This window comes from Gopherus flavomarginatus, chromosome 3 (genome assembly GCF_025201925.1).
Source record: "Gopherus flavomarginatus isolate rGopFla2 chromosome 3, rGopFla2.mat.asm, whole genome shotgun sequence".
NCBI lineage: Eukaryota > Metazoa > Chordata > Testudines > Testudinidae > Gopherus > Gopherus flavomarginatus.
In genome coordinates, this window is record NC_066619.1 from 198,318,985 (window position 1) to 198,346,941 (window position 27,957).

The 27,957-nt window shown below is 39.2% G+C and overlaps 1 protein-coding gene across 3 annotated transcripts in view; it reads right to left on the minus strand.

Annotated features, from left to right (window-relative positions):
* Positions 1-528: 528 nt before the first annotated feature.
* Positions 529-27,957, minus strand: part of TTC29 (tetratricopeptide repeat domain 29) — a 191,313-nt gene continuing 163,884 nt past the window's right edge. For all 3 annotated transcript variants that reach the window (XM_050946520.1, XM_050946521.1, XM_050946522.1), the window contains 2 exons: positions 6,460-6,535; positions 529-5,556 (listed from right to left, as the gene is read on the minus strand). In XM_050946520.1, coding sequence (XP_050802477.1) covers position 5,556; positions 6,460-6,535 — 77 coding nt within the window. In that variant the 3' untranslated portion in view covers positions 529-5,555. The remainder of the gene's footprint in view (positions 5,557-6,459; positions 6,536-27,957) is intronic.

Genomic DNA, 27,957 nt, shown 5'->3' on the forward strand with positions numbered 1-27,957 from the left:
TGAATCTTATCCCTTTTGAAAGTTGAAAGGTGAAAAGTCTTTCTTGCCTTATATATTGTAATAGTGAAACTGAATATTACAAATATAAAAAAGAAATTTATATTTTAATTACTAAATTCCTATGAAATCTCTTTTACAATCCCTAGTGTAGTCTCCTTGACACCCAGTGTTCTGTATATCACTCTTCAGCAGTACGGTGATGTCAATCAAAGACTTAAACATGAAGACCTTCCTCAAAAATGTTATTATTTCATCTTCCAACACAACACAAACCTTCCAATCGATCTATCGATAGGCCAAAACATGTACGTATAAAGATACTTTAGCAAAAGAGATGCAGATTTGTAAATATATTTTAGACCCTCATTCTCTTGTGTGTGTTAGGAATCTTTAGAAATGCTTAAATGGATTTCATGACCAGGTGAAGTCTTTAATGAGTATCAGTAGCGGTAGGCTGATGAGTTTTGACCTTGGAGTTAATAGTATGAGTCTTACCTGACAAATAGCATTGACTTTGTATATAACATATGCTTTGCATTTTATTTACAAATAAGATAATATTGTTTCTTCCATTTGCTTCCTAGCACTAACATAAAAAGTGATATTAATAACCATCTAATCTATCTATCCCTAGGTAATTATGTATAGTATTTCTACCACTACATTTATAGTGGACTACATTGAGATGAATGGATTCCTTCCAGAACAGAATGTCCTTTCAAAGACTCAGATAGTATTTTTCAAAATGGCTTGACAAGTAAGTGGTGAAATATTGTATATATCTTAATTTAGAGGATACAACCTATTAACTTACAGAACATTTTATTTTTTAAATGATAAATAGAATGATTTCAAACACACACATTTTCTTCCCAGCCAGAAACTACTGTTATTTAATGTAAGATGCCATTTGTTTGATCCACAAAGAATTTTATTAAAAAACTTATTCAGTGAAATGGAGTCATTGCCAGGTCTTACATTATGTAGCAAAACTTGCTTTTAAAGACAAAAATGTTACCATCTCAAAAAAATTGATTTGCTGCAATATTTTTGGCTAGTCTTGATTTTGAAACTACTTTGCACAGCTAGAAGCTATGGGCCAAACTTAGCTCTGATATAAGCAAAGTAAATTCCACTGAAGAATACTATATATTCTTGACATACTGAAGCTGCAGGTGTCTTTACAATGTGTACTTTTATTGATCTGAGTTTTATTTCCTGATCTTGATGTTTAGGGGACTGTGGATTAGGGGCATTCTGGAAGAAGTTGGGTGGAGGATTACAGCAATAACTGAACCAGACAGAGCTGAGAATGACTGATTTCTATACAGGGAAGTCTTCAATGATACTACAACTTGTTGCCATCCCTTTTAGGTAAGGAAATAAGAGACAGAGGTTCCATTAAGCTAAGATTTTATCAGATCTCATATGATAATTAGGCCCACATCTGGTCAATGCTTGGATGGGAGATCACCAAAGAAAACCCTGACGCTCGAGAAGTTGGAAATTCAGTAGGTGGGACCATCCTTCCAAACTGTACTGAACCAAAACTGTACTGTCCAGCAGAATGACAGTGGGAACTGTGTTTTAAACTGAGTTCTGACCATTATCTGTAGACATCATATACCTCATAGTACTGTTTGCAAGAGTAGGGGTGTTCATCACAGAATCCTGTCCAAATTCCAGTGTAGGGAACTACATTCTGCTTACCTAACTTCCTCTATTTATTTGACCTGGAAAACTGAGCTTTCATTTCCCCTATTAAAAAAATCTGTGAATTGTTGCTGGAGTGGGATGGTGGTTGTATTCTACCATACAGGTGGTTGACTTAGACTGGCAGGTTAATTTTTCTCTGTAAATATGACATCCTACAATGCCTTGATTCTTTTGAAAATCATTACATATCTATATCTATATCTACATATCATTATATGATAATAAAATTCATTATTTTCATTCAAAGCTGTGTAGGTAAAAAGCACTGGCAAAAATGTGTTAAAGCTATTTTCTTATATTTTGAATGCACAATCATTTTGTTACAAACACCTATAAAAAGTGACATGTAGTAACTAGTGTAGATTGGCAAAAAGTAGTGATGTTTATGGATGCTAATTAGCATACTTGCATGTTAAAAGTTTGGGAGACAGAAACAAATCACATTCAATTACAAGAGCAAAGTATTTCATGTTTTATAAACCTTAACATTTCTGGGAGCTATCACGTAAAAAGAAAAAAATCAGTGTCTGTCTGGTATACTTTTGATAGTCTGTTTTTCTAAATCATGAGTAGGTTTTTTCAGTAAAAAAGTACAAATTAAAATGCTCCACTTCATAGGATAATGTTTTTCTTAACAGCATAATTAGATATTTGGAAATAGGACTTTCCAGTGCTCCCTTACTTACAAAGTGCAGAGGCTGAGAAACCTATATAAAGGTTTTCAAATTAAACTAAAGTGATTTTCATCTATTATCTATAAAACATGTCTTTTGCTTTTCTGATATTTTCAGTGTCACCTTAATAATATCTATATTGAAATGTAAGGGGTGAACTCTGTGGAAACCAGTTCACTTTAGCCTCAAAGGACAACAGTATTATTATTTAGCATTTAATTTATAGTTCTGTGGTTTTTGTTACCATTTATTAGAGAGATTTATGAGACTGTATGCATATATTTATGTAGGAACAGTCCTATAAAATGTCTCAGACCTCTGAAGTGTATTCTTCTCAGACCTTAAAAATGTATTCAACTTTTAAAATGAACACTGCTGTAACAATCCTTATGCTTACAGTAAATATTTCTGGGTAAAAAAAATATAATCTGTGTGTGACGTTGCACTCCATATGTTTTATGGAAATAGGCTTATGAATGTGAATATGATGTAACTGGAATATGCTTTATTCAAAAGGTCTCTTGTAAGGTATCATTACAAAGGTTATAACCTACTGAATACATTCCTCCTATTTGTATGCATGTATTATTCTTGTATCTGAAGCTAGAAATATGAAGTATAACTCTGAGGTTCTATTGTAATTATGCAAAGTGTGAGCCATTAATGGTGGTTTAGAATCTTGGTGGCTCCCATTGATTAGGACAATTGGTTGTAAATGGTTCTGTTTACTTGCAAGACTTTCTGTGTTCGTGTGAGCCAGCCCAGGAAGAATGGAGGCTGGGGTTACACAGGACACGTGAACATATCACCTGATACTGCAATCCATCTTAAACCTGGTGCTTTTCCATTTAGAAGGAGGGGTGGGGACCCAGAATGACAAAAGATACCCACCTTATGTCAAAGCTATAAAGGGGGTGGAATAGAACAAAGGGGGGCCAGTCAGGAGAAAACCCTGAGTTTCCACCTCAGATGTCTGCTGAAACTAACAAGGTCTGTGCCAGGGGAAAGGATTGGGCCCAGACTAGAAAGGAGTCTAGTCTGTGAAAGAAGCTTATTGGAACATCTCTGAGGGTCAGATTTTACCTGTAATCAGTTTCTTAATGTAATAGGCTTAGACGTGCATGTTTTGTTTTATTTTGCTTGGTGACTTATTTTGTTCTGTTTGTTATTACTTGAAACCACTTAAATCCTACTTTTTATTTTTAATAAAATTACTTTTGTTTATTATTGAACCCAGAGTAAGCAATTAATACCTGGGGAGCAAACAGCTTTGCATATCTCTCTATCAATGTTATAGAAGGCAGACAATTTATGAGTTTACCCTGTATAAGCTTTATACAGAGCAAAACGGATTTATTTGGGGTTTGGATCCCATTGGGAGCTGGGTGTCTGGGTGCTGGAGATACGTAACCTGCTGAGCAGTTTTTGGTTAAAGTCTGCTGCTTTTGGGGCGTGGACCAGACCTGGGTCTGTGTTGCAGCAGGCTAGCATGTCTAGTTTAACAAGGCAGGGTTCTGGAGTCCCAAGCTAGTAGGGAAAACGGGCTCAGAGGTAATCTCAGCATGTCACGTGACAGTCCCAAGAGGGTCTCTGTGACTGAACCCATCACACTGTGTCAGATGTATTGTATGTGTGTTGCATTTATGCATCCTGGTCAAAAATGTGCAGATGGATTTAGAAATGTTGTATGTTTTGCATAGCGTTAATAGAAACAAATCCTATTATCAGATGTTCTTAACCAGTTCCACAGATTGCAGCCCTGAAGAGAACCAGTGGATAGAGTTATTGTTATGGCTAAGGCTCTCACTTTCACAGGACTGTCCTAAAAACTGACCAAAGACCTAATGGAGCCTCCTTCAGAGTCTGAACCTGGGAGGCTTTGTTGTTAAAGAAAAAAATCTCAATTATTTGGACTCATAAACCTTTGTTTATTTAGATCTGAAAGATCTAAGATCTGGTTTTCTGAAATATATGATAAACTGAATCAATTTTTCCAAATAAAACTCAAAGGGTCCCAACATTCTACTTTTATTACATTTCTCAGAAGGATAATCTCAATCTTCTATCCTCCTAGCTTCTATCCAGGTCAATGGTTACAGCAGCCCTGAAAATGGCCACAGAGAACTGTGAAAGCCTACTGAAGTTTGCCTGCTAAGAATCATGAGGGGAATCTCCTGACAAGAAGAATTTATCAACTCAAACTAGAATAAATTTCTCCAAGCAGACTTCACCATACAAAAGGAATCAGAGTTTTAGATTATTAGCGGGTTATTAGCTAAAATCAGTCTCCATGGATTTTAGTTTGTTTGATTACAAGAACAAGCACAGGGTGCACTTTTAAAAGGTGTCTTGTGTAGCTTTGAACGTGTTAAATACAGATTTTCAATATGACAAAAAATATCCATGTTCAATATACTTGTTTCACTGTTACGTTGGGTTATTGTTTTACTAGGAACGGTAAACAGCATTTCAAATGCTTTGTTTATACAGGGCTTTCAAGAGAGTTTAATAGTTATGCTTAATCACAGCTTAAACAAACCTAGTTGTGGCTGAAGCTGGTTAGGGCCAAACTGTATTATAACCTAGATCTAAACCATGCTATAGTGCACCAACCAGGCTGGATCTTTTCTAACCATGTTAAAACCCAGTTGAGTCACAGCTGTTAAGCACTTTTGTTAAACTCAACTGAAGGCCCTGTGTAAAAGGGGTCAAAATCTGAGTGTACTGTTACAGAAATGGACAAAATGCTGGATATTAGTGTTAAAATTAGCATATATGTTTAGAGCATGATCTTGCTGAACATCCTCAACTCCCATTCCTATTGCCTTCTGTGGGAGCTAAGGGTGCTCAGCACCTCACAGGAGGTACACTGTAGGATAGATACGTAATAGGTAACTATATTGGTTTTCCTTTCTAACGCTACCATTCCTTTTGTATTTTATTTCAACAATGCAGGATAGTTAAGATAAAAAACTTTGCAACACATATTGAACCTGACACCAGTCATACAAGGGCCTAATGTTGCTGGGCGCTTGCAAAGCAACCCTGTGCTCCTTTTAAAATTACAAGCTGAAACGCAAATGTTTTTCTGTATATTTTCTAACAAGGATCTTCTTGACTTCATCAAAAGGGTTCAGAGCTTTCTTTCTGAGTGAGCTGGAATTCTCTGTAATGAAAAATAGCAAATTATATCACTGTAAATTTCATGTAGTGTAAGTTTGGGATTTTTCTTCCCAGACTCCACAGCTTGTTAATGGATTTGTTTCTGCCTCAGAGGTTTCTACCACTAAAGGGAAAGGAGATTAACTGATCAGCAATCAAAAATCAGTTCGATGCTAACAGCAAAAAAGTGTGAAATTATGTCTTTGTCAGTTTTGTGAGAAGAAAAAATATTGTATTTGGACAGAGCAGAACAAAAAAGACATTCAAACAGCTTCTGGAAAGTCAGAGTAAACTGTTCCCTTTGACATCACTGTGAGTTTTGTGAGAGCAAGAATAGCAAATATGGGCCTGTTGACTGATGCTTTGCAGTTATGTTAAGAAAAGGAAAAATACCAGCTTGCCACGAATTACCAGAAAATATATGATAATCTTTGCAAGAATTAAAGTAAGCAATACTATTTTTAGCAACGCACTAGCAACAACAAGTAACAGATACTTGAGTTAGCAAAATATAAAGTAAAGTAAATAAAATATATTTGATAATGTAGCTGGGAAGTTAGAAAAATACTATAAATAAGATATGTCTGTCTGTGAAAAAAAGGAAACAATACAAATGAAACTGTAAACAAGTTGCATATAAAAGTGTAAAGCTATAAGCAAACAACAGAACCAGACAGTATCAAAATCAGACTATTACTAGCTGCAAGGCATTCTCCAGATTGGGGTAACATATGCCTTTTTGTTACGTGCTGAATAACAATTGCTTAATAAACTCAATCAAGCTGACTTATCTTAATTATTAACTAAATTCAAACCCATAAAATATATTTATTATTATCAATTCTTATCAATTGACTATTATTAGACAACAGGCCTATAGAGTTTAGAATGGGGGCAAATACTATACCATAGAGGTTCTTGAACTGGGGTCTGCAGAAATAGTTCATTGGTCTCCAAAACATCACTTGTGTCTTTAGCAAGCTCTGTTAAGAAAAATGTGAATTAATGCTTTAAACATATGACTCGCACAGTAGCATTTAAGCAAAGCTGAGGCTTCTGTGAACATCCTTCAGCACAGTATATAGTAATAGGGGATAGAAATTCTTAGATTGCAACAAGATGGCTACATGGAATACAGGAGATGCAGAACTAATTTTTTTTTCCGAACCAAAGCCATTAATGCACCAGCTCCTTAGCATTATAATCATGAAGGTTAGAAAAAATCATTGAGTCCCATCTCCACAGCAGTGCCAGGTTTCAAATTGACTAAAAGCAGACAGAACAGCACCTCTGACTCAATAAAATGAAACTTTCAACATATACGCTTTTGCTCACTATCTCTTCATATTAGTACTGTATCCATATCTGTATGCAACTAACATGGAAATAACTAAATTTATGAAACATTTTATACTATTAAACTAAACCAGATTAAACTCCATTTTGTGCCAAGGCTGCATGTCTATTTTAGGAGGTTTGTCCAGTATTATTGAGACAATTTAGTTATTTCAGTTAAAACATTCTCAGATAGACCAGGCCTAAGGTATCAGCTCAGCTTCTTTCAGCAGCAGGCTGGGAATAAGTAAGCCGAAGGGAATTTTAACTGAGTATAAGGGAGCCTAACTTCACTGCCTTACATATTACCTTTGAATTTGGCCTTAGAAGTCCTGATTCCCATAAGCAGCTGACAACACTGCATTGTAGGATGATGCCAACAAAGGGCTTGATACATCACCATGCAATGACATTTTTATGTTGGCACAGCAGCACCACCGATTTCAATGGAATCACAATGTTGTAAAACTAGTAACAGAGTGGTTGCATGTGTATATATGTGGAAATATAGATATACAGACACACATACACGTCTACCCCGATATAATGCAACCCAAGATAACACGAATTTGGATATAATGCAGTAAAGCAGTCCTCTGGGGGAGCGGGGCTGCGCACTCCAGTGGATCAGAGCAAGTTCGATATAATGCGGTTTCACCTATAATGCAGTAAGATTTTTTGGCTCCCGAGGACAGCGTTATATAGAGGTAGAGGTGTATTTACATGTATCTATTTATCTGACATACATGGATGCCTACAAAAGTGGTGGAGATACCCACATGAAAAATGATGGAATTTTGTGATAAATTGCATTTTTGTACACCTTTGTAACTTTTGCCTGCATTTGTTCACTGAGCTATTTCTGTATCAGAAGGGTAGCCGTGTTAGTCCGGATCTGTAAAAGCTGCAAAGAGTCCTGTGTCACCTTATAGACTAACAGATGTTTTGGAGCATGAGCTTTCGTGGGTCAATACCCACTTCGTTGGATGCATGGGACGAAGCTATTTCTTCCACTCTAACATTCTAAAAGTCTGAGAAGCTTCAAAATACCACCAAAATAACTCCAGAACAGCCTGTCACAAATATTTATATTTCCCAACAGCTTATCCCTTTAAACTGGGAAATAGTCAACTCTGGACTAGTAACATATTCAAGATCTTATACTGTATTTTGTGACTCATTAGGGCTAGAAATAGGAGCTCTATATTATTGGAAAGCTAGGAATTCCACTGACATATAGCCATTGTTTCTAGACCTAGTTGGTCTTGAAATACTACATATTTAAACTGTGACACTATAAGTATGAAAAAAGTTATTTTAGATAATTTTTAGATGTTTCTAAAATTCAGCAGAATTACAACAATAACTTTCTTTTTTCTTGAAAGCCCATACAGCCTATACAGTGAGTCCCCTGTACAAGTGGAGGGATAAAAATCTGGCACCAATAAATTTTTAAAATACCCTCTAAAAATAATTTTCAAAAGAGTTTTTTCCCCTGTAAAATATGTAACATACATGGAGATACTGATGGTGAGGGTTGGGCTGAATGTTTTACTGGCACATCTATGGGATAATCTACACAACTCAGCCATGGCTTTCCCATTTGTGAACAATGAGACTCTTGCCAATAAATCCACACTATCATGCATTCTCTCTCAGTCATTTTGTGTGTGTTTATAAATATGGACAGATAGATATACAGATGGACAGACATGTATTTGTGTGTATATGCATATGTAATATATATATATATATATATAATAGCTTTTGTAAAACCCAGGAAATTTTTGGTGAAAATCAGTAAAATCTGAAAACAAAGGGCCTTATGTATATTTTATATAACTTCACTGCCTTACATATATACATAAGGCCCTTTGTTTTCAGATTTTACTGATTTTCACCAAAAATTTCCTGGGTTTTACAAAAGCTATTATTTGTTGTTGTTGTTGTTGTTGTTTTTTTACCTATTTTCACCTAATTTTGGACCACTTAAGTACCTGAAAATACTGATTATGTAAAGCAAATCCAATCCATGACATTAGGTAGATGTTTTTATGTTAACAGTAAATTAGTCTAAGTGTATATGCAAGGCTGTCTTTTAAAGTAAGTCAATGCATTGAAAGATACACGTGTGCATGGATGTCGGTATGTGTATGTCAGTGTCTGAGTCTTAAAAAAGGAAATGCCGGAACTCCCTGGATCAGATTTCCCATTCTGGAAGGAGCAATGGCATCTTGGTAACCTGTTGCTTTTTTTGGTCCTTCCATCCCCCAATATTAATGCCACTATTTACCCAGAAAACTGTGAAGTTAATTGTTTGCACTGATTTTCATCCATTTTTAAATGTTTGTAATAACCCCAATAAATTCCCAGAAAATTGTAAACAAAATAAAAAACTGGAAAAGAGGGACCTTGCATGTACAATAAGATGTTTCTAATGTATTATAATTGCTTCTATATTGGCAATTATAATTACTGGGACAAATTTTCAGAGCATCTAAGCTCTCAACAGTTCCCTTTGTCCTCAATGGGAGCTGTTAAGTGCTGAACACTTTTGAGAATTTAGCTACTTCATTGTGTGTCTAAATGGGAACTGAGCTCTTTTGAAAATATGGCCCGTTATTTGTCTGGCACCATTAGTGTGCATGGAATTTTACAGACACAGCGTGAAATTCCAGCCCCATTGAAGTCAATGGTAAAACTCCAATTGATTTCAGTGAGGACAAGAGTTCACCCAAACTCCTGAACTCAGAAGTTTTTAATGAAAATGAAATGTATAACGTCTGTTTTTTAGACTGCATATTCTGTAGGGCAGGAAAGTTGGCACTTAATGATAATTAACGAACTAATAATAAAATGAGAATTCTCAACAGCCCTACTGTCTGATGCATGAATCCTCCCCACAAAAAAGAAGAAAAGACATTTTGGGGGCCAGGAGAGGGAGGAGGAGTGCTATTTACAACAAACTTTATGCAAATTTTTTATTTCAGTGGACTTGTTTGTAGCTCTGGTTATAGGTAAAGAAGCAAACCAAACCAAACTAAAAAACAAGCTAAAAGCAACACACAATCTGGACCATATTGGAAAGAAAATAAATAGAGATTACTTTCATTGTGGCAACTTCTGCTATTAATTTACACAAAGTGCTTAAAATATTCAAGTTAGTATATCAAATAAAAATTAACAATGGTGCTATTGTATTACCTACATATACACACACATGCAAAACAAGGTATACGTGTTGCTGTTTATGTGTGTATATATATAAAACAGCAGATGTTCCTGTTGTTTCTATCTGAGTTCTTACCTCATTGCCACGTTATACTTACCAAAGCACTAATATAAGGCAACATACTGCATTCTAATTGATACAACATATTCCGTATAATTTGACTCAGTATTAGCAGATATGGCATTTTCTGTCAGCTATATATGTATTATAGTCTCTTCATTAAACTTTTTATAAAACTTACCCATAACAGGCTATACTATGTATGTTGTCAAGTTGGCTTAAACCAAATGATGAGATATGATCCATTCTTCTAATCTAAAAATTACTTGCCTTTTGAAAGTTCATGAAGCTGTTCTTAGTTATATGCTGTAGAATGTTGTGGTGAGGCAGAAATAAAAATACTATATCAAATAATGCCACAATCAGCAAAGAATGTGTGTTCTATACTTGCAAAAGAATTTCCAATTTTTTCCATCCCAATAAATGAAATGTAACCAAATGCTTTCTTTTTAAAAGCAGATTTGGCCTCCTCTTTTAGCTCTGTATTCTGAGTGGTATACTTAAAATAGAGGTAGTTGTACTTGGTGGTTTTATGAATATCAAGATAAATGAGTTTGTATAATTTGGGCATGCAAAGCATTTTTATTAGGCACATTCTATTCAGGGTATGCAGTAAACCGTATATAAGGGCGGTGTCAAAGTTTACTGAATAGGGCCCTTGGTAGCTAGTGTAGTGTTTCTCCAATAAATCAAAGGTATTGTTCTATGCTCACATGAATATACAGTAGCCATTACCTTAAATTTAAAACTCACTATGAGCAGCAAACACACTGTAGGGATATGAAGGCCATATTGTATCAGTGGAGTCTGCAGAGATTTTCCTCATATGGCTTTGCATTGCTGAAATATATGTTGCAGTTGAAAGCTAAAGGGATTACTTTTGAATAGTCATCAGAAAGGGTTGATTATATTCTTATATCATTTAGCTGGACCCTTCAGGCTATTATTCCATTAGCTATGCTGGCCCCGTATTGTCAAAAAGTTGATCATACAATGTAAAAATGCTATACATTCTCTTCAGCTATGTGAAATGACTGAGAACCATACAACAGTCTGATAAGAGTAGTGTACCCTTATACTGAAGGTAAAGGCTATTTAAAATAAATGCTTGCAAAATGGAGGATAACTTGTCATACTTGAAATAAACACATAATTTTGTTTACCATTTTAAATTGGTGCTTTGTAATTTTTACTAGGTTAATCATACCAGTGAAACAATATACAGTTATGAAACTGGTTGAAGTGTACTGTTTTTAATCTTCAAAAAACATAGTTGACTGGAGGAGTTGTACCATAAACCACTGGTTTTGATCTAAATATTTGCCCAAAATTGCATTTTTAGTGAAAAATGTTTGCTGATTAGAGTCTCTTTCTCTCTATCTCATACACACACTTTCACTATTTAAAACAAACGAGATTTTTATCTGTAGTTTCCATTTTGTGGATGCTTTAATTTTATTTTACACTAAAACCTGAACATCACATGAGACTGAAAGCATCTTATTGTTCTGCCATGCAGCGTAAGCATGGAGCGTCTCTAGATTCTAACATAGGCAAAAGCTTCCATGGGGGAAAGAATACAAATGAGCCAGGTTAGTGAATCACAGTATTTATTAAGCGTAGATATTTTTAAGAGCCACATATGATAGAGCTGAATTCTGAACATCAGAGATATTACGTGGTGGGGTAAGCAACGGGATGGAAATTTACCCAGCTACGTTTTAGAATACGTTTGTGGCTGAATATTTACTCTAATACAGTCAATTGTAGACCTTCCTGTGCATATTTCAGGCTTGGTGAGCAGGCAGAAAAAGAGAAACAATGGAGTCAGCTCAGGTAAGTTAGCTTTCAGATCCTCCTAGGCCAATTTGTTAAAAGTAAAAATAAATAAAGAAATAAATACAAGACCCTTAAGGATTCCGGCCTAGTTAGGAAGGCGACACCTCTACTTTCAATAGACAAAGTTGTTTAACTTAGATTGTAAAAATGCTTTATTTGGTTCTCTTTTGAGATTATGTATTATACGGGGCAATGAATGAGTCTTTATGAGCACCAATGGGAGCCCTAAACAAATTACAGCACGTATACTGAACAGGTAGGTTTATTTGAATAAAGGCTTAATAGTTTGGGGCAGGTTTATGAATTGGAAGCAGAACTTACTTTATGTTCTGTTAAATGGAGCCACTGCTGGGACCATGAAAACTGTAAGGAAAGCACAAATTTTTTTATTAGGATGGGAAGGCCTAATGGTATACACATTTGTCCCTACTTGATAACTTCCTTTCCTTGCTTATGCACATATCCAACAGCCATCAGACAAGTTCCTCTCTTTCATGGTTGGGGAAGACATCAGACTTTTGGGCAACCTGGAAATCTTTCCAGTCCTGTAATGATCCTGAAAACTACACATTAGTGTAGCATATAGTGAGATAACACCTTCACAAAAGCCACCTATTGAATACTTAACTCTGAATGGGCTCTTCCTTAATATAGGTTGGATTGTTCGCTACAGATAGACAAAGAGAGGAACTTATCAGGTAAGAACAAAAGAGAAAGGATGGTAGGACTGTCACTAGTGATCTGTGCAAGCATAAATGAATGTTAGTGACATAAACAAGCGTTGGTCCTCAAAAACACTGATAGCTTTCTACAAGGTCCTCTTCATGGGGGAACTGGTCCTTTCATAAAAAAAAAGATGCAGACAGTTTACTGTTATTATCCTAATCTTCAACCTCCTCACACTTCACCCAAATTATTCTCCTAAAATTTGAATATAGCATCTTATCTGTGGCTAGAGTCTACTCCACTCCACTCCCCAAGTTTGGGAGGAGTCAAGAAAGAAATTTTTCAGATGTGATGCTTTGAGAATTTCCTATTCTTTCATTATTTCAACATTTTCCAGCAGCACAAAGCAGTTTGAAAGTTGGCTAAACCATCTGATTGGGGAGTCCCCATTGTGAAGGGGAATCTCAGGAGGCACAGAGCTGGCTTATTTTCACTCCAAGATTTTCAAAAATTACTAACTATTTCTGGGGTCAATTTTTGGGTGCCCAATGTGTGATGTCTTCAAAATCTCTGATTATCAGCAAGTGCTGAGTACCCATGTTCTGAAAATCAGGGCTCCTCTGAGGTGTCTCAAGATGACGAAGATCTCATTAGTCATCACTAAATCTTTTAACATTTGCTGTTGTTGAATTGTACTTTATTACCATCCTGATTTTCAAATGTAGTGATATATTGTCCTGATTCAACATAAATGTCCTTGATTTTAGCTTTCTTTTGCTTTTTAATCTAGTGCTCTGTGAAGTCTCATTGAGCATTTCCTATTCTGGAAAAAATATTCTATTGTTGTTTTCTAAAATGTGGCCCTGCAGTTTGCTAGCTTCTAACGGCCTGCCTACTCTCCTATACAATTATATGTACTTCTGCCTTTCAGCATTGACAGTGACTACTTTGCCCAGTGGCTGCCAAACTGTTTGCCATCTGGGTATTTGGAGAACACTATAAATTAGTGTTCTGCCTGGGAATTTGTCTTTCAAGATCTTAGCCAAAAGTATCTTCTGGGTACAGAAATTGAAGCCAGTGAAGCAAAGAAAAATTTAGCAATGTATCTGCTACAAAACAGGATGCCAGGGAGATTTTTTTTTGTAATCTTTATATCTTTGAAGGAGTATTACCATGAGTGCGTCCATTCAGGCTAAGAAGGTATGGAAGAAGCAGATAGAAGACAATGATTCCTTCAAAGCAGAAGCAGAATCCCTACAATTGGACTTTATAGAAGAATCCATTTTCCTGTATCTGAGTTCTTTGGGAGCAAGAAAATTATCCTCTGCAGTTACCCACCTTTCCTCTAAGATTCATGCATAGATTTCCCCCCTCCTCCATAGAAGATGGACTTACCACCTTCACAGCACTGGGACTCTGGGCAGCTACTAGTTGTAGAAGTCTTGACAGCAGGGAACAAGTAGAACTGTGCTGCCAGGAACCTGAAGGGGAGTACAGGAGAACCTGCCTCAACTCTTCCACTGATGACAGCCTTCATTGCCTATTTGTTACATTTTCAAACAAGCACCTAGATTCACAGATTTCAAGACCTAAAGGAACCATTCTGATAATCTAGTCTGATCTCTTGTATAACACAGGCCCTAGAACTTTCCCCCAAATTATTCCTAAAGCAGATCTTTTAGAAAAACATGCAATCTTGATTTAAAAATTGCCAGTGGTAGTACAGGAGAACCCACCACAACCTTGGTAAATTGTTTCAATGGTTAATTACTCTCATTGTTAAAAATATACCCCTTATTTCCAGTCTGGACTTGTCTAGCTTCAACTTCCAGCCACTGGATCATATTATACCTTTCTCTGCTAGATTGATGAGCTTCTTATTAAATATTTGTTCCCCATGTAGATGCTTACACACTGTAATCAAGTCATCCCTTAATCTTCTCTTTGTTAAGCTAAACAGATTGAGCTGTTTCTTCCATGCTGTCCCTTATGTATGGGAGGAGCTTTCTGTCAACATCTGCAAGCCATCTCATTATCCTCCTTCAAATCCCTCCTTAAAACTCTCCTTCGCCTTAAAGCCTACAAAACACTTAACAACAGTTAGGCAGCTAGTGTACTGAGATCACTGCTTATCAGGTACACCAGTACTATCTCATTGTTTCCTTGTGCTTCCTCTGTCTCTATTTACCTGTTATCTCTTGTCTTACACTTAGATTGTAAATTTCATGTGGCAGAGTCTGTCGTTTTGTTCTGTCTCTGTACAGTGCCTAGCACAATGGAGGCTTGGTCTATGACCTGGGGTCCTAGGTTCAATGGTAATACAAATAATACACACACACACACAAATAATAATGATAAATGCTGGACACCAAGAACCATGTTTGTGGGCAGTCCCTGCATCCTCCACCATCCAGACAGACCAATAGGTAAGAAACCTCTGCATGGGAAACTTCGAGGAGATTTCCACCTGAAAGACTCCCATGGCTGATTTTACAACCAGACAGTGAAATTAGACCCAATGCTCTTAATTAGATCTGAGATTGCAGCATCTACTTTTAAAAAGAAAGGTAAGTCCTTAGTTTAGTCTACTGGTACAGCATAGAATTTTTTGGTTTATCTATTTAGGCTTTGGGATTTAATGGGTCTGTTCTTCCACATCAGGATGGAGATACATTGGTGGGACAGTGTGAGAAACCTTACATTGTCACAGCCCATTTTTTCCTCTTTCTGTGGATAAAGAGAGGACTCCAGCCTTTTAACCAGTCAATCTGGATCTTTTTATGAGAAACAGATTTACATGAAAAAGATTACACTGAATAATGGAAATGGATGTTCTGTTTATTAGAAGTCAGCATGTGGTTTGTGAGCTACTGTAGAAAGTTACAGTACTTTAGAGATTTTTAAGAACGTGTAAGCAAGCGATAGAATTTAAAAATAAACGCTTTGCTAAAAATGTCCTCATCTGGTGTAAAATAGTGCAGCTGTACTGAAATCAATGGAACTACATCAGTTGAGGAGCTGGCCTTCCATATGTTAAATTGTATCAAAAGAATTACTAGCTATTTAAAATGTATTACTCTAATAATTAACAGTTTCTTTGGATTATGCCATACAAATCATATTGTTTGCTCTAGAAACCTCCAGCAGGTTACTAAACATATTTATTTAATTTAAAATCAATGCCCACCCACCCTTACCACCGGTCCCGTACTATGGTGAGGACAGCAGTATAGGAACTCATACAGAACAGTCTTACTGTGACAGATGTCTGATCAGCCTGACTGAGGAAAGAAAACCCCTGCAGTTCCAAGAGGAAGGGACTGGCTGTGCTGGGGCCTTCCTCCCAGCCAGAAGTCACACAAAAATTGTTCCTGGGTGGACTGGAAATAAGTGGAAGGAGGAGAGACTTCTCCAACTCTACTTACTACCACTGACTAGTGGAGGCAGGAGCCTCTCTTTGGTGTACGTGAAACTTTCAGGGAACACAGCAGCCATTCTGCTGCAGTTGCTGCCCCAGCCTCCCTGTCCAATATTAGTTTGAACTTTATTTCCAAAAAACTGTAGGTCTGACCAGATCACCAGTTTTAGGGATCAGGAAGGAATTTCCCCCTTGGGGTAGTACTGGCACAGTGTATCAGGACAAGATTAACAGGATTCTGGTGAGTTTTTTCACCTTTCTTGCAGTATCCTAGAGGTCTGGTTTTAGGTTAATAAAGAGTAAGGATGGGAGTTGTGAGTGGGTTTGTAATTTCCTTGCAACTTGTATCAGTGAGGGCAAGAGCCTCATGGGGGCCAATTCCAGAGGTAAACATGAGACCCAGGAGATAATTCCTGAACTTTATTTGCCAGAGTTTGCTTGAAGAAGGAAGGAAGACTTTAAGTCTTGAAGACCAAAGTATCCCTCTTGTGTATCCTTCCTCCTCCTTACAGGGAGAGGGCTAGTGGATTCAGAAGTGGGTTGAACTCTAGGGATTAGTTGAAGAAGACCAACTCTGAATATTTGTTATGCGCTATTGAGAGAATATTGGACTCAAATAATGCATGTTGTTTTTTGGGGGTAACTCCCCCTTAAAGTTAATATAGTTGCATTTTGATCTGGGCAAGAACGGAACTTCTGGCCCCTTGAAAATTTTCTCATTTCTGAAAAAATGTGTTAGATTCAGAACAAAAAGCTGGAAATGCAAAATTTCCTGTGGAATGTAAACTTTCAAAAATCCTACTTCTACCTCCTCTGTCTCCCAGGTAAGTTGCTGAGGAGCCTAGGCTCCCAGGGTTCCTGGGTACGTGAGCTGTCATGGGGCTGGATAGCTTGGGCTGTGGAGGAATGGCAGAGGTAGGTGTGAGCTGGCAAGAAAGTAGGCAGGATGCTGTTGGAACTTTGTCTGGCTTCTGTCAAAATATTGTCATAATCAACATGTTCCTATGGAAAGTTTAGATTTTCATGAATTGGCATTTTTTGATGGAAAAATGGACTGTTGGAAAATTTCTGATCAGCCTTAGTTGCAGCTTTCTGCTTTAAAATCTATCTTGTGTCTCTTTCATTCTTCATCATGTCCTGACCAAACCATGATCTAACCCCATCCTGAAACTCACAAGGCAAAACAAAGTGTAATTAAAGCTTCTTTCAAATATGTCTGCTCCTGCTTTGAGGTTTTAACATGTCCTAGCCAGACTTGTTACAGTAGAAGTATGGATGTTTCACAGAGACAAATCTTGAAACTTGCCGGTCTCCCAATTGCAAAGTCCCATTCTGATCTCTGATTTTCAAACACATTTATTAAAAATAAAACTAGCAATCTTACTTCCATTTCTTTCTAAGTCCAGTTTGGATTTTACCCAATGCCAGATTAGGCACCAATTAACACAAATATTTCAGAAGCTATAAACACTGAAGAATTAAAATTCTAACCTCTGGCAGTCCTCTTCCCAAGCTGAGTGATGTTCCCTTGTGCTGAACTCTGTGGACTGCTTTAGTGCAAGGCCAGGCCAATGTACTCAGTAATATCAACAGCAGTATCTCTTACATGCATCTTAAGCAATCACATAAACTCAGTATGCACAAGGGTAGCAAGGTGAGTCACAAGCAGGCCTGCCTAGCAGACAGAAGTGAGTTTGCAAGCTTGGAAAGGTTTATTGCCTGACTCCAACTCTCTCTGGTGAACTGCTTGCTGTGTCTCTATCTAATTCTTAATCTTTGCTTCTCTATTTAATTTCTGGCTGCTTTGGAGACCAGTTGTAATGTAGCAGCTAAAAAAAAAATATCCACATGTACTCATGAGCCTCCCTGAAGACCACTAACTTGACATGTAGGCCATGACAGCTGAGCTTGGACTAGTAAGAAACCTAATCCAGGGTTTCCATCATGTCAGCTGTTGCCTTTATTTCATTACACTTCAGCTCAGCCCCTAATGGATTCAGCTTCATAAAGTCAGAAAACGAGGAAAAGAAAGCAATTTATTCATGTTTCACTAGAGCTCACTGAAGACATGAAATTTCTCTAAAAATGCAAATCATTTTGTGCCACACAAGTGCAACTGGGCAGCTAAAGCTCTTAGAGGAAGGCTCTTTCCCAGGGCTAATGTTTTTAAACCCAGTGATTGAATAAATCGATTCTTTTATTATAACATCTTCACTCTCTTTTTCCCCCTAGAAGAATGTAACCAAGGGTACTAAAGCACCAGTTTTTTTTACCATTAAGACAATTGATTATGCTTGTTAATTTTGTTTTTAATCCCAGACATATCAAAATAAACACCATAAACACATGTAGCAGAAATCAATGTAGATCTATTCAGCTCAGGTTGGTAAAAGGAAGGATTTAGTAAGAAACCAAGATATAAAATGCTAATGTACAAACTAAGCCTTTCTTATGTAATACGCCTTTATACACACTCAGTATAAACCTGAAAAAACTATTTCAGAAGAGCAGAAATGGTATACTTGTGCTGCATCAGAAATGACCCTGTAAGACCCCCTTTACTGAGATAGTCAAGATATTTAATGTGAACATATGTTTTTAAAAGATTTCTTGTCTTATGTCCAGTCATTCTTGTTAATTCATGGGACAAGATACTGCTGATGGGTTTTTTTATGTTATATGAAACAAAAATTACATTTAACAAGTGTGAGGCTGGTCATAAAAAATAAATAAAACTACACTCTTAAAAGCCAGGAAATCACAAAGTGAGGCTATCAGTCATCCTTACAGAGCAAGGTGAGGATGATGTGAAATAAAACATACACATCTACACACAGACATTCCTAAAATGCCACTCATAATAGCTCTTGGCCATTACTTCACATACTCTGTGGATACCCTTTAGCAACACAATCTTTCTTGCCTAAGGGGAACCCTCACTTTTGCCTAGATGAGGTTTTTTTGCCATTGACCTCTGTTTTCACAATAATGAAATTAGATAGTTTGAATGTATTTTTAAGTTTCTGTGTTTTTTGGAGGAGTGGGAAGCAAGGGGCAATTTTAATTTGTTGGTGTTTTAATTGCAATGAGATGATTAGCTCAGAGCAGCAAGAGAGGAGTTCTGATGGCACTGGTGGAGCTACAGCACAGTGACTCAGTCTATCTATTTTAAAATATCAGATCATCATCTTAGAGAGACAGGGAATGAATTAGGTGATTGAAACTGTAGTCCATTTAGTCACAAAACTGGTAAATAGTGAATTTTAGGGCCAGATTCTGCTCCTGGTTACATCTGTGGCAATCTGAGTTAATTTCATTGACTTTAATGGAGTTGTTCAAATTGACAAGGTGTAACAACAGATTTTGTTCTACAATTATTACGAGAGACTTTATTATTAAGAGGTCTAATCACATAACAGTACTGACTGAAGATACTAGTAAAACAGGTACTGAGACAACAAAAATTCATACTATTCCATTTGTAGTAAGTCTGAAGGAGCAATCTTTCAATCAATTTAAATAACTTTTATCAACATGGCGAGCTTCATTGCTCATGGTTCCACAGCATGGGTCAAGAAATTTCTAAATTCATTTTCTGTGCCAGAAAGAAGAGGAATTGGTGCTTCAGTCTTTCTTAATTAGAATATGGATAGGATATAAACCATTAGGTTACAGTAAACTCAAACCAGATAATACTGTTATACTCTGGGCAAAACTGTAAAACAGAAAGCAATTTCTTGTGTCAATAGCTGTTTTGTCCTTGCTATTATTATCATAGTTTTTCAATGAGAGCTCTTTCTCTCACCACCCAACCTCTTTCATCCTACTTGATCCTGCAGTGAAGTCACACTCCTTTGATTATGACAAAATATTCTCTTACCACAGAATAATTCCATAGAAATTGTTTTGCAGTTAAGTTTTGAAGATGAAAAGTGTTATACAAGTGCTAGTGCTAACTTTTATTACTCAGTGACATATTTAACATAATGCTGCTATCAATGAAATGTCAAGTGGGGATTGCAGATGGACACTTGAGAGACTACTCTTGTTTAAACAATAAATATTTTTGATAATTAACAAAATGACAAAGTATTGCAACGTGAATGATGTAATGAAAGATGTATTTGAAGATTTTCTGTACTGTAAGAGTTTTTCTTTAAAACTTTAGATCATTTTTTCCCCCCTGGATTCAAGCTACCAATAAAATGCAATATAATACTCCAACCATATTAAAAGTAGGTTTGTACTTTTCTGCTAAAGATGTAATTTTTCAGAAAAAGAAATTGAAAAAACAGCTTAAACAAACCAGGTATGCAGAAAATATATGCTAGCAGAATAAATTCCCCTAGTAGTTTTTTTCCCAGCAATAGCACTAGCCTACTTCTTAGCTTGACTTCAGAAGAGAAATATGTCCCCAAGCCCTGAGCATATTTACTCCCTATCTGAATTAGTCAGTTATGTTACAAGCTATGAACTAAAGCCAGGAAAAGTCCCACAAACATATAAGGAAAACTTACTCAAGGAGACTGAAGAGATCAAGAGAAAGTTATTAGCAGACTCATTGACACAATTCTGCTTCCAGACAGCTTTGCCAAGATGTTCACATTGAACCAAAGTTATTTGGATCTCATGGTTAACTATGGAAAATTTCTTACCAGTAATTTCCTTTCTGCTCAGTATCTCTGATAATCCTAGACATCTGGGCTGCTCCCTGCACTCTGCAGCTCATGGAGGCAGATCAAAGATTTGACACCACACCCTCTTTCCTCCCACTTGCTGACAGGTGAGTTATTTCAAAGGTGTGAAAATACTTGTATAACAATATTAACAAATACTCCAGAGGTAATGAACAAAATGTTCATGTTCACTTAGGACTTTTGGCTCATGAGACATCTAGGGTGGGTGAATTGTGGGAGATGCTGCTAGCAGAAAATAAATTATCAGAAGGAAATTTTCTGTTCTGCAGCCCAGTGTATCCTAGAATTCTGGACTTCTGGGAAGTAGTGAGCAGTGAATAGATGTAAGGAGGATTATGGAAGAAGTTAGCACAGAAAGAGAAAGATTTGATGAACAGGCAGAATGCCAACACTGAAGTCAGAGGTTTGAAGGGATGTCAAGGCTCTCAATGTGAGCGGCAGGTCCCATTTTGGGAAAAGTGGTCTGATCACCGACTTAGCTGGCTGGACTGCTCTAAGAAACCTTTGTTACTTGGAGGTTTTTGGCTAGGAAGCCTGTGGATCCTGCAAACAGAACTCTACTAAGAGCAGACACCTGACATGCTACTGAGCTGGGCTGAAGACCTTTCTCAATGCCTTCTTGGATAAAATCCAAAATGGCTGGAATTCTTGGATTTCTGGAATTGGCACCATGACCTTGGCACCAACTGCTGAATCTGGATCAGATAGAGGAATATACTTTTAGTATCAGCATTATCCTAGAGACAAAAGCAAAGTCTTGATGATTTTGGAGTATAGGCCCAGCAATACTAGTGCTTCCCACTCAATAGCCAGGCTGTTAGTTGAAGTACTGGATTTGGATGGAGAAAAGGACCTTGCGAGAGAATATCCAGTCTCCACAGAAGCTGAAGTGGAGGCTCCAATTTCAGCTCTATCTGAAAACCAAGGTCTCCTTGACCAATGGGGAGTTATCGGTGTTACTGTGGCCTGCTCTCATTCACTTTCTGGACAACCTTCCCTAGGAGTGGGAAGGGTAAGCCATCTGTGTAATAGGACATCTGTTCCCATGGATCTGGAGACTGTCTCCCTGGTGAAGTATTTGGTCTCTTTGCATTCATACGATTTGTGAATAGCTCAGCTGGAGGAAGACTGAATGTCTGCATGACTAGGTGAAGACCTCCTGATTAAAGCGCCACTTGGAGTTGTTGACCCTGTGCCTACTGAGCCAGTATGCCTTTTAGTTCAAGTCTCCTTTTATGTGAATCGCTCATAATACCACTTGTTAATGTGCTTCGCTATTTGTGGTAAGGAAGCTGGGGAATGCCACGAAGTCTTTGCAATGATGCAGTGAAGAAAATAAAGAGGGAAGTGAGGCCACTGTGATCTGCTGGGATCCTGCTTGCTCCTGCAATAAAGGCTCAGATTGAATCAGCTAAGAGGAAGCAACTTCACTATGCATCTCTAGCCTAGTTGGGTGAGGTCAGATAGCGGGAGGGTTTGGTGACTGCGTCCTGGAATGAGCTGGGAATCGCATCCTTGGAGATTGAGGGACATCCCCAGGGCACCATGAATGCCACTGAGGAAACAGATATAGCATCTATGGCCAGTAGGAAGTGGGCCACAAACCTCCTATCTGTACTGTGAGACTGGTACCAATCCCAGTACCAATGGTGATTCCCTGAAGGTCACAAGGACTTTTGAGCTTGATGTCTGGATGAAGAAGGAGAAGTGGAAGATGATTCTGAACTTGAACAGGAGGAACCCTCCAAACAATCTGAAGAGAATGGAGGAGCCATCCCTAGAGGACCTACCATATGTCCTGATTCATTAGAAGCCTAGTATGTGGGCCACATTGATACTAAAGAAGGCAAACCAGTAGGTGTCTTGGAGGACAGGCAGTGTCATAGAGGTACCACTAACAGTTGTGGAATAGATGTTAATACAAAATAGAGCATGGTACCACATTCATAGCTCTGTCTTGTCCCAGATCTGTAGAAGCCAATATGGTCTCCGGGGCTGAAGATGCATTTGGCACCAACAATGGACACAGAGAGAGTTTTTTTTTCTCTGCAGCCTGATTTTTAAGTGGTGCCAGAGATAATGCCTGCAGCAGCCCATATTGTGAGGCAATCAACCCAGATGTTCCAGGGATCACAGAAGACCTTACCACAGATGAGGACTCCAGTATCACAGGTGAATCCAGAACAGTGAAGCAGAGTACATCTGTAGCTGCTTGAAAAGCCTGCAGTGTTGAGATGGTCAATGGTGAGACCAATGTTGTCAGTACTGGATTCAATGGCTGCCCCACTGACCATACTGGAGTTGATGGTATGGTGCCTCAATGATCTTGTCTTGGTACCAGAGAACAGGTAGACAGCCCTACTTTATCCTGAGTATTTGAGGAATCCCGGTACCAGCCAGCACTCCTCCTAGACCTTGTCTACACTACACAGTTTTGTCAACAAAAGTTAGCTTTTGTCAACAAAACAGTGGAGGTATACACACTGAAATGCTCCTTCCGTTGATGTAACTCCTCTGCTATGCTGCCATAATAAAACCACCTCAATGAGGTGACACAGTACTGTGTCAGTATAGTTAGGGTAACACAGTGCCTGTATAGACACTGTGTTCCTTACATCAGCTGTTGGCTGTCATTCTTGTCAATGAAGCCATGAAATTGACAAGAAAGCTGGCTCACAGGTTGTTGTCTGGTCTCTGCTCCAAGCTGGACTGCCACGCAGGCTTCTGGCTTGGGCTGCTATCTTGGCTCCTCACTGGGAGACCTCCTGCCCCCTAGGGTTCTGGTTCCTTGGTCTGTACCAGGAGTATACCAGCCAACCAGACTCCCAGTATGGATCTCCCTGCCAGAGGCGAGAAGCCCCAGGGGACGGTTGGGTTCCTGGTGGGGAGCTGAGTGGAGCTGAAGGCCCTGGCTCTCAGCCCCCTCCACTGCCCCTCTTCAGTCAATAGAAGAGCTCTTGGTGAGGACGTGCACTACTGACAGAAGGAGGGTAGTGTGGACATCAGCCATTGCAGTAATTAATGCAGTGGCTGTATGTTGACCAAACATAGGCCAACTTGTCTTTGTAGTGTAGACATAGCCTTAAAAGAGGATGATGAATCTCCCCAAGCATTAGAGTGACTATGGTCAGTTTTATGAGTCCTCTTTCTCAGAGGATAGGGAGCAGTTTCTTCTTCTTGGAGAAGAGTTAGTCTCACTGTGGCACTGAAGGTGTCTGATTGGCCAGGTGATCTGATCTCAGTACCAAAGCACGTCTCATGAGTTGCAGCATCAGATGCTGCCTCAGGCATAAGTCTCTAGCCACCTGCATCATCTTTTTGAAGGATCTGAAAATGGGACACTTCCTCTTAATATGCCCCTCTCCCCCAATCAGAATAAGTAGCAAGTATGGGGATCACTATTGGAAATGACTATCCTACATGAGGGACAGTTCTTGAAACCTAGTGAAGGCATTATACCAGGCAAAAACAAATTATCAAACTAATGAATCTAACACTAAGGGTACTACCACTAAGTATAACTATATACAAAAACTGAGAAAAAACACTCCGAGTTGCAAGAAAAGCATGAGGTAAATATCAAACAGAATACTCTGGCTCAAGCAATGGGAGGTGCTGCTCTTCAGAGCTTAAGAATCTTTCTTCTGAGGGAGAGCTCTCTATCACTCCAATATTCAGATGATGAGATATTTTGTTCTGGATCAGATTGCACTTTATGGGATCATTGGAGATGGGAGACTGGCTAAAGAATGGATGGAGTATATCAAGGGATCATTTCTGGCTCATTAGCTTCCTCACCCATTTGTCCATGGCTGATGTGAACCCGTCCTCTGGGAAATGGGGAAGTCCACCTCCTAACTTCAAGTCTGGGTGGAGGCCTATGTGATCTTTGTCATAAACTGTCTTTGGCCGGCAGGTGTGGAGGCAGATCTTCCTCTGGGCTTTCCCCTGGACCTCAGCTCCATGACTTTCCTTTGGAAAATCTGTTGCCCCTTCGCTGTTGCCTCTGTGAGGGTGAGGGCTTAAAGGGAGCATCTCTGTTGAAAGGCAGGTCTGTATTCCCTCCTGAGGGTATTTAGTGCTCATGGGAGGGAGTACAGTGCTACAGTGGTGTCTACCCGTGGTTCCTCCGTGATAGAGGCCTTTGGTTCCTGTATCTTGTAGAACCTGAGGTCATTTTTGTTAATGTACTTGCTCTTATGACACTTGTTCTATTTGTCACTGATCATGTCACTGAAGGAGTGCAGGGGGATTGCAGCTTTAGGGGAGGATTTTAAGGGGAGAAATGTACTCTGAGGCTTGCTCTCAAGAGCCCATTTGGGTTGGACTTGAATTGTGGATACAATCTTTTTGCACGTGGCCTCAAACATCTCAGGGGGAAAAAGCCTCTGTTGTGTTTTCTTCCAGTCTAGTTTGGATTCAGAGGCTGATAGTTCGCCTTCCTCAGTGATGGAGGAGGAAGAGGAAGAAGAGTCAGAGGACTTGTAGCTCTGTATTTTCTGTGCTTTTTCTTCCCCCTTTTTTGATTTTTCTACTGTTTTTGCATGCTTTGTGGATGTAAGAGCTCTATTGTGGCTTTGGTGAGGTCTTTTGCAAGTTCCTTTCCATAAGGCCTGCAGCCCTCTAGAAAGTTCTACCCGACTCCTTCCCCTCTAGGTCTCATTCCTTCTAGAGGTGGGACTTGTGATCAAAACCCTGCTGGTTGAATTGGGAAGAAGGGTGGCGGTTTAAGAGCACCTCCTCCTTTTCCCAGGGCACTCAGAAGCACTTGAAGACTTGTGGTGGGTGTCGGGGGAGTATCCGTGGACCCACAAGCCTTCCCTCTTTGTTCTCCAGAGGTCCCTTGGGATTCACCCCGAGTCAGTTGGCTGGAACCCTCCACATACTTACAGTGTTTCCCTGACCTGCTCTGAGATTCCTGGTCCATTTTTTCCACATTGGAAACATGGCTGCTTTGCTGGATAGGGGATCCTACGTGCCTGTCTGACTCAGAGCCCCAAGACAGCATTAGGGATGGCTGGCTGAGTACAGGCTGGGGCACAACTCACCATCTGCCGCGCCCAGGAAGGCTGCGTCACAAATGGAGAACCACTTGGATTTGATCTGGTGCTTTCTTGGCTGCTCTGCCATGCCTGTATAGGCAGGGCTGGTGCTTCCATTAGGTGACCATAGGCGGTCGCCTAGGGCACCAAGATTCAGGGGGCGGCATTTTGTGTGCACCCCACAGGGCGCACGGGAGCTTCCAGTTCCACTCCTGTCTTGCCGCTGAAGATGGATCTTCTGTCAATGTGCCGCGGAAAACAGCGCCTGGCAATTGGGCAGCTCAATGACTGCCGCTGTCGCCTGTGGCATTTAGGCGGAGGGCCCTTCTTCAGCGGCGCGATGGGAGAGGAACCAGAAGCTCCCGCGCGCCCTCTGGGGAGCGCACAAAATGCTGCCCCCCAAATTCTGCCTAGGGCGCCAGAAACCCTGGCGCTGCTCCTGTGTATAGGAGCAGAGGAACTGGCAGGGAGACACTGCAGCAGAGGCTCAGGCTGGATTAAACCACCAAACTGGTTAAGATTGACCCAGGGAGGAGAAAAGAAACCTGAAATATCAAAACTGCTTATCATTTCCCCCCAAAATGGAAAAAGTAGAAATAAAAGGAGCAGGAGCAGTGTAATTGCCAACTGACCATCGCTGCAGAGGCAGAGAATCACTGCCAGTGATATCTGTGCTAGCTAGAAGAAAGCTAGCTCAGGTAGGTCTACATGTGCTGCAGTCATACCTCTGACTGCAGTGTACATATACCCTTAGAGAAGCCCTAAATTCTCTCCTTGCAACTGGGCTAGTGCTCAGCATCCCAAGCCTCACTAATCCAAAAAGGCAGTTGCAAGCCACCTTTGCAGCCCCCTCTCCCAAAGCTGCACCAGGCACCAAACGCCTTGAGGACAAGGCTATTACAATAATCAGTTGCCATTGATTTCAATGAGCTTTGAGACAGGCCCTAAGTAGTTATCATTTATTGTATGCATATTTTATGCTAACAAATCCAATAGAAAAATCAAAGTCTAGGTATTTGAAAACATGTGATTGCTATTCCATTGCAATACTACTTAACAACATTTCAATGTAAATATGGCACAGATCACTAGACAAAGCCCTTGTCAATGTAAAAAGCTTACTCAATATCAGTATAAAGTCACATCTTTTTGACCTTTAAACGTCTACTTGAATTTTTTTGTCTTTTTAAAATTTAGGTCTTGTCTACATAGCCAGAAATAATAGGGGCTAGTGAACTAGTGAAATCAGAGTACCAGATAAAACAAGAGTGAAAGCTGAAAACTGAGAGAAGAAAGGCATTTTTGTTCAAACTTGGGAGAAAGGATAAATACAATAAAAAAAGCCCATTTAAAAAAATTATTTGATTTTTTTCAAATCTTTTATTTTTGCCTGGATAGTGGGGTAAACTCTGAGAAGATACAAATCCTTCCTTCTTCACAAGATATTTATTTTTTGCTGCATTCAAAACTCATTCTCAGGGTATGTCTACACTACGAAATTAGGTCAATTTTATAAGATCAATCTTTAGAAATCGATTTTATACAGTCGATTGTGTGTGTCCCCACTAAGCACATTAAGGCGGTGGACTGTGTCCTCAATACCATGGCTAGCATCGACTCACAGAGCCGTGCACTTTGGGTAGCTATCGCACAATCCCTGCTGCCCACTGGAGTTCTGGGTTAAGCTCCCAATGCCTGATGGGGCAAAAACATTGTTGCGGGTACATGTCAGTCTCCCCTCCCTCCCTCCATGAAAGCAACAGCAGACAATCATTTTGCGCCTTTTTGCCTGGGTTACCCATGCAGACGCCATAGCATGGCAAGCATGGAGCCCGCTCAGCTCCCAGCTGCTGTTGTGAGCATAATAAAAACCTCGCACATTATCCTGCAGTATGTGCAGAATCTGGCTAGGAGCTGCCAGCACAAGGACAATTGTGAGGAGGACATGGACACAGACATTCCTGAAAGCATGGGATGCGGCAATTGGGACATCATGGCGGCAGTAGGGCAGGTTGATACAGTGGAACGCCAATTCTGGTCCTGGCAAAAAAGCACAGACAGGTGGGACTGCATAGTGTTGCAGGTATGGGATGATTCCCAGTGGCTGCAAAACTTT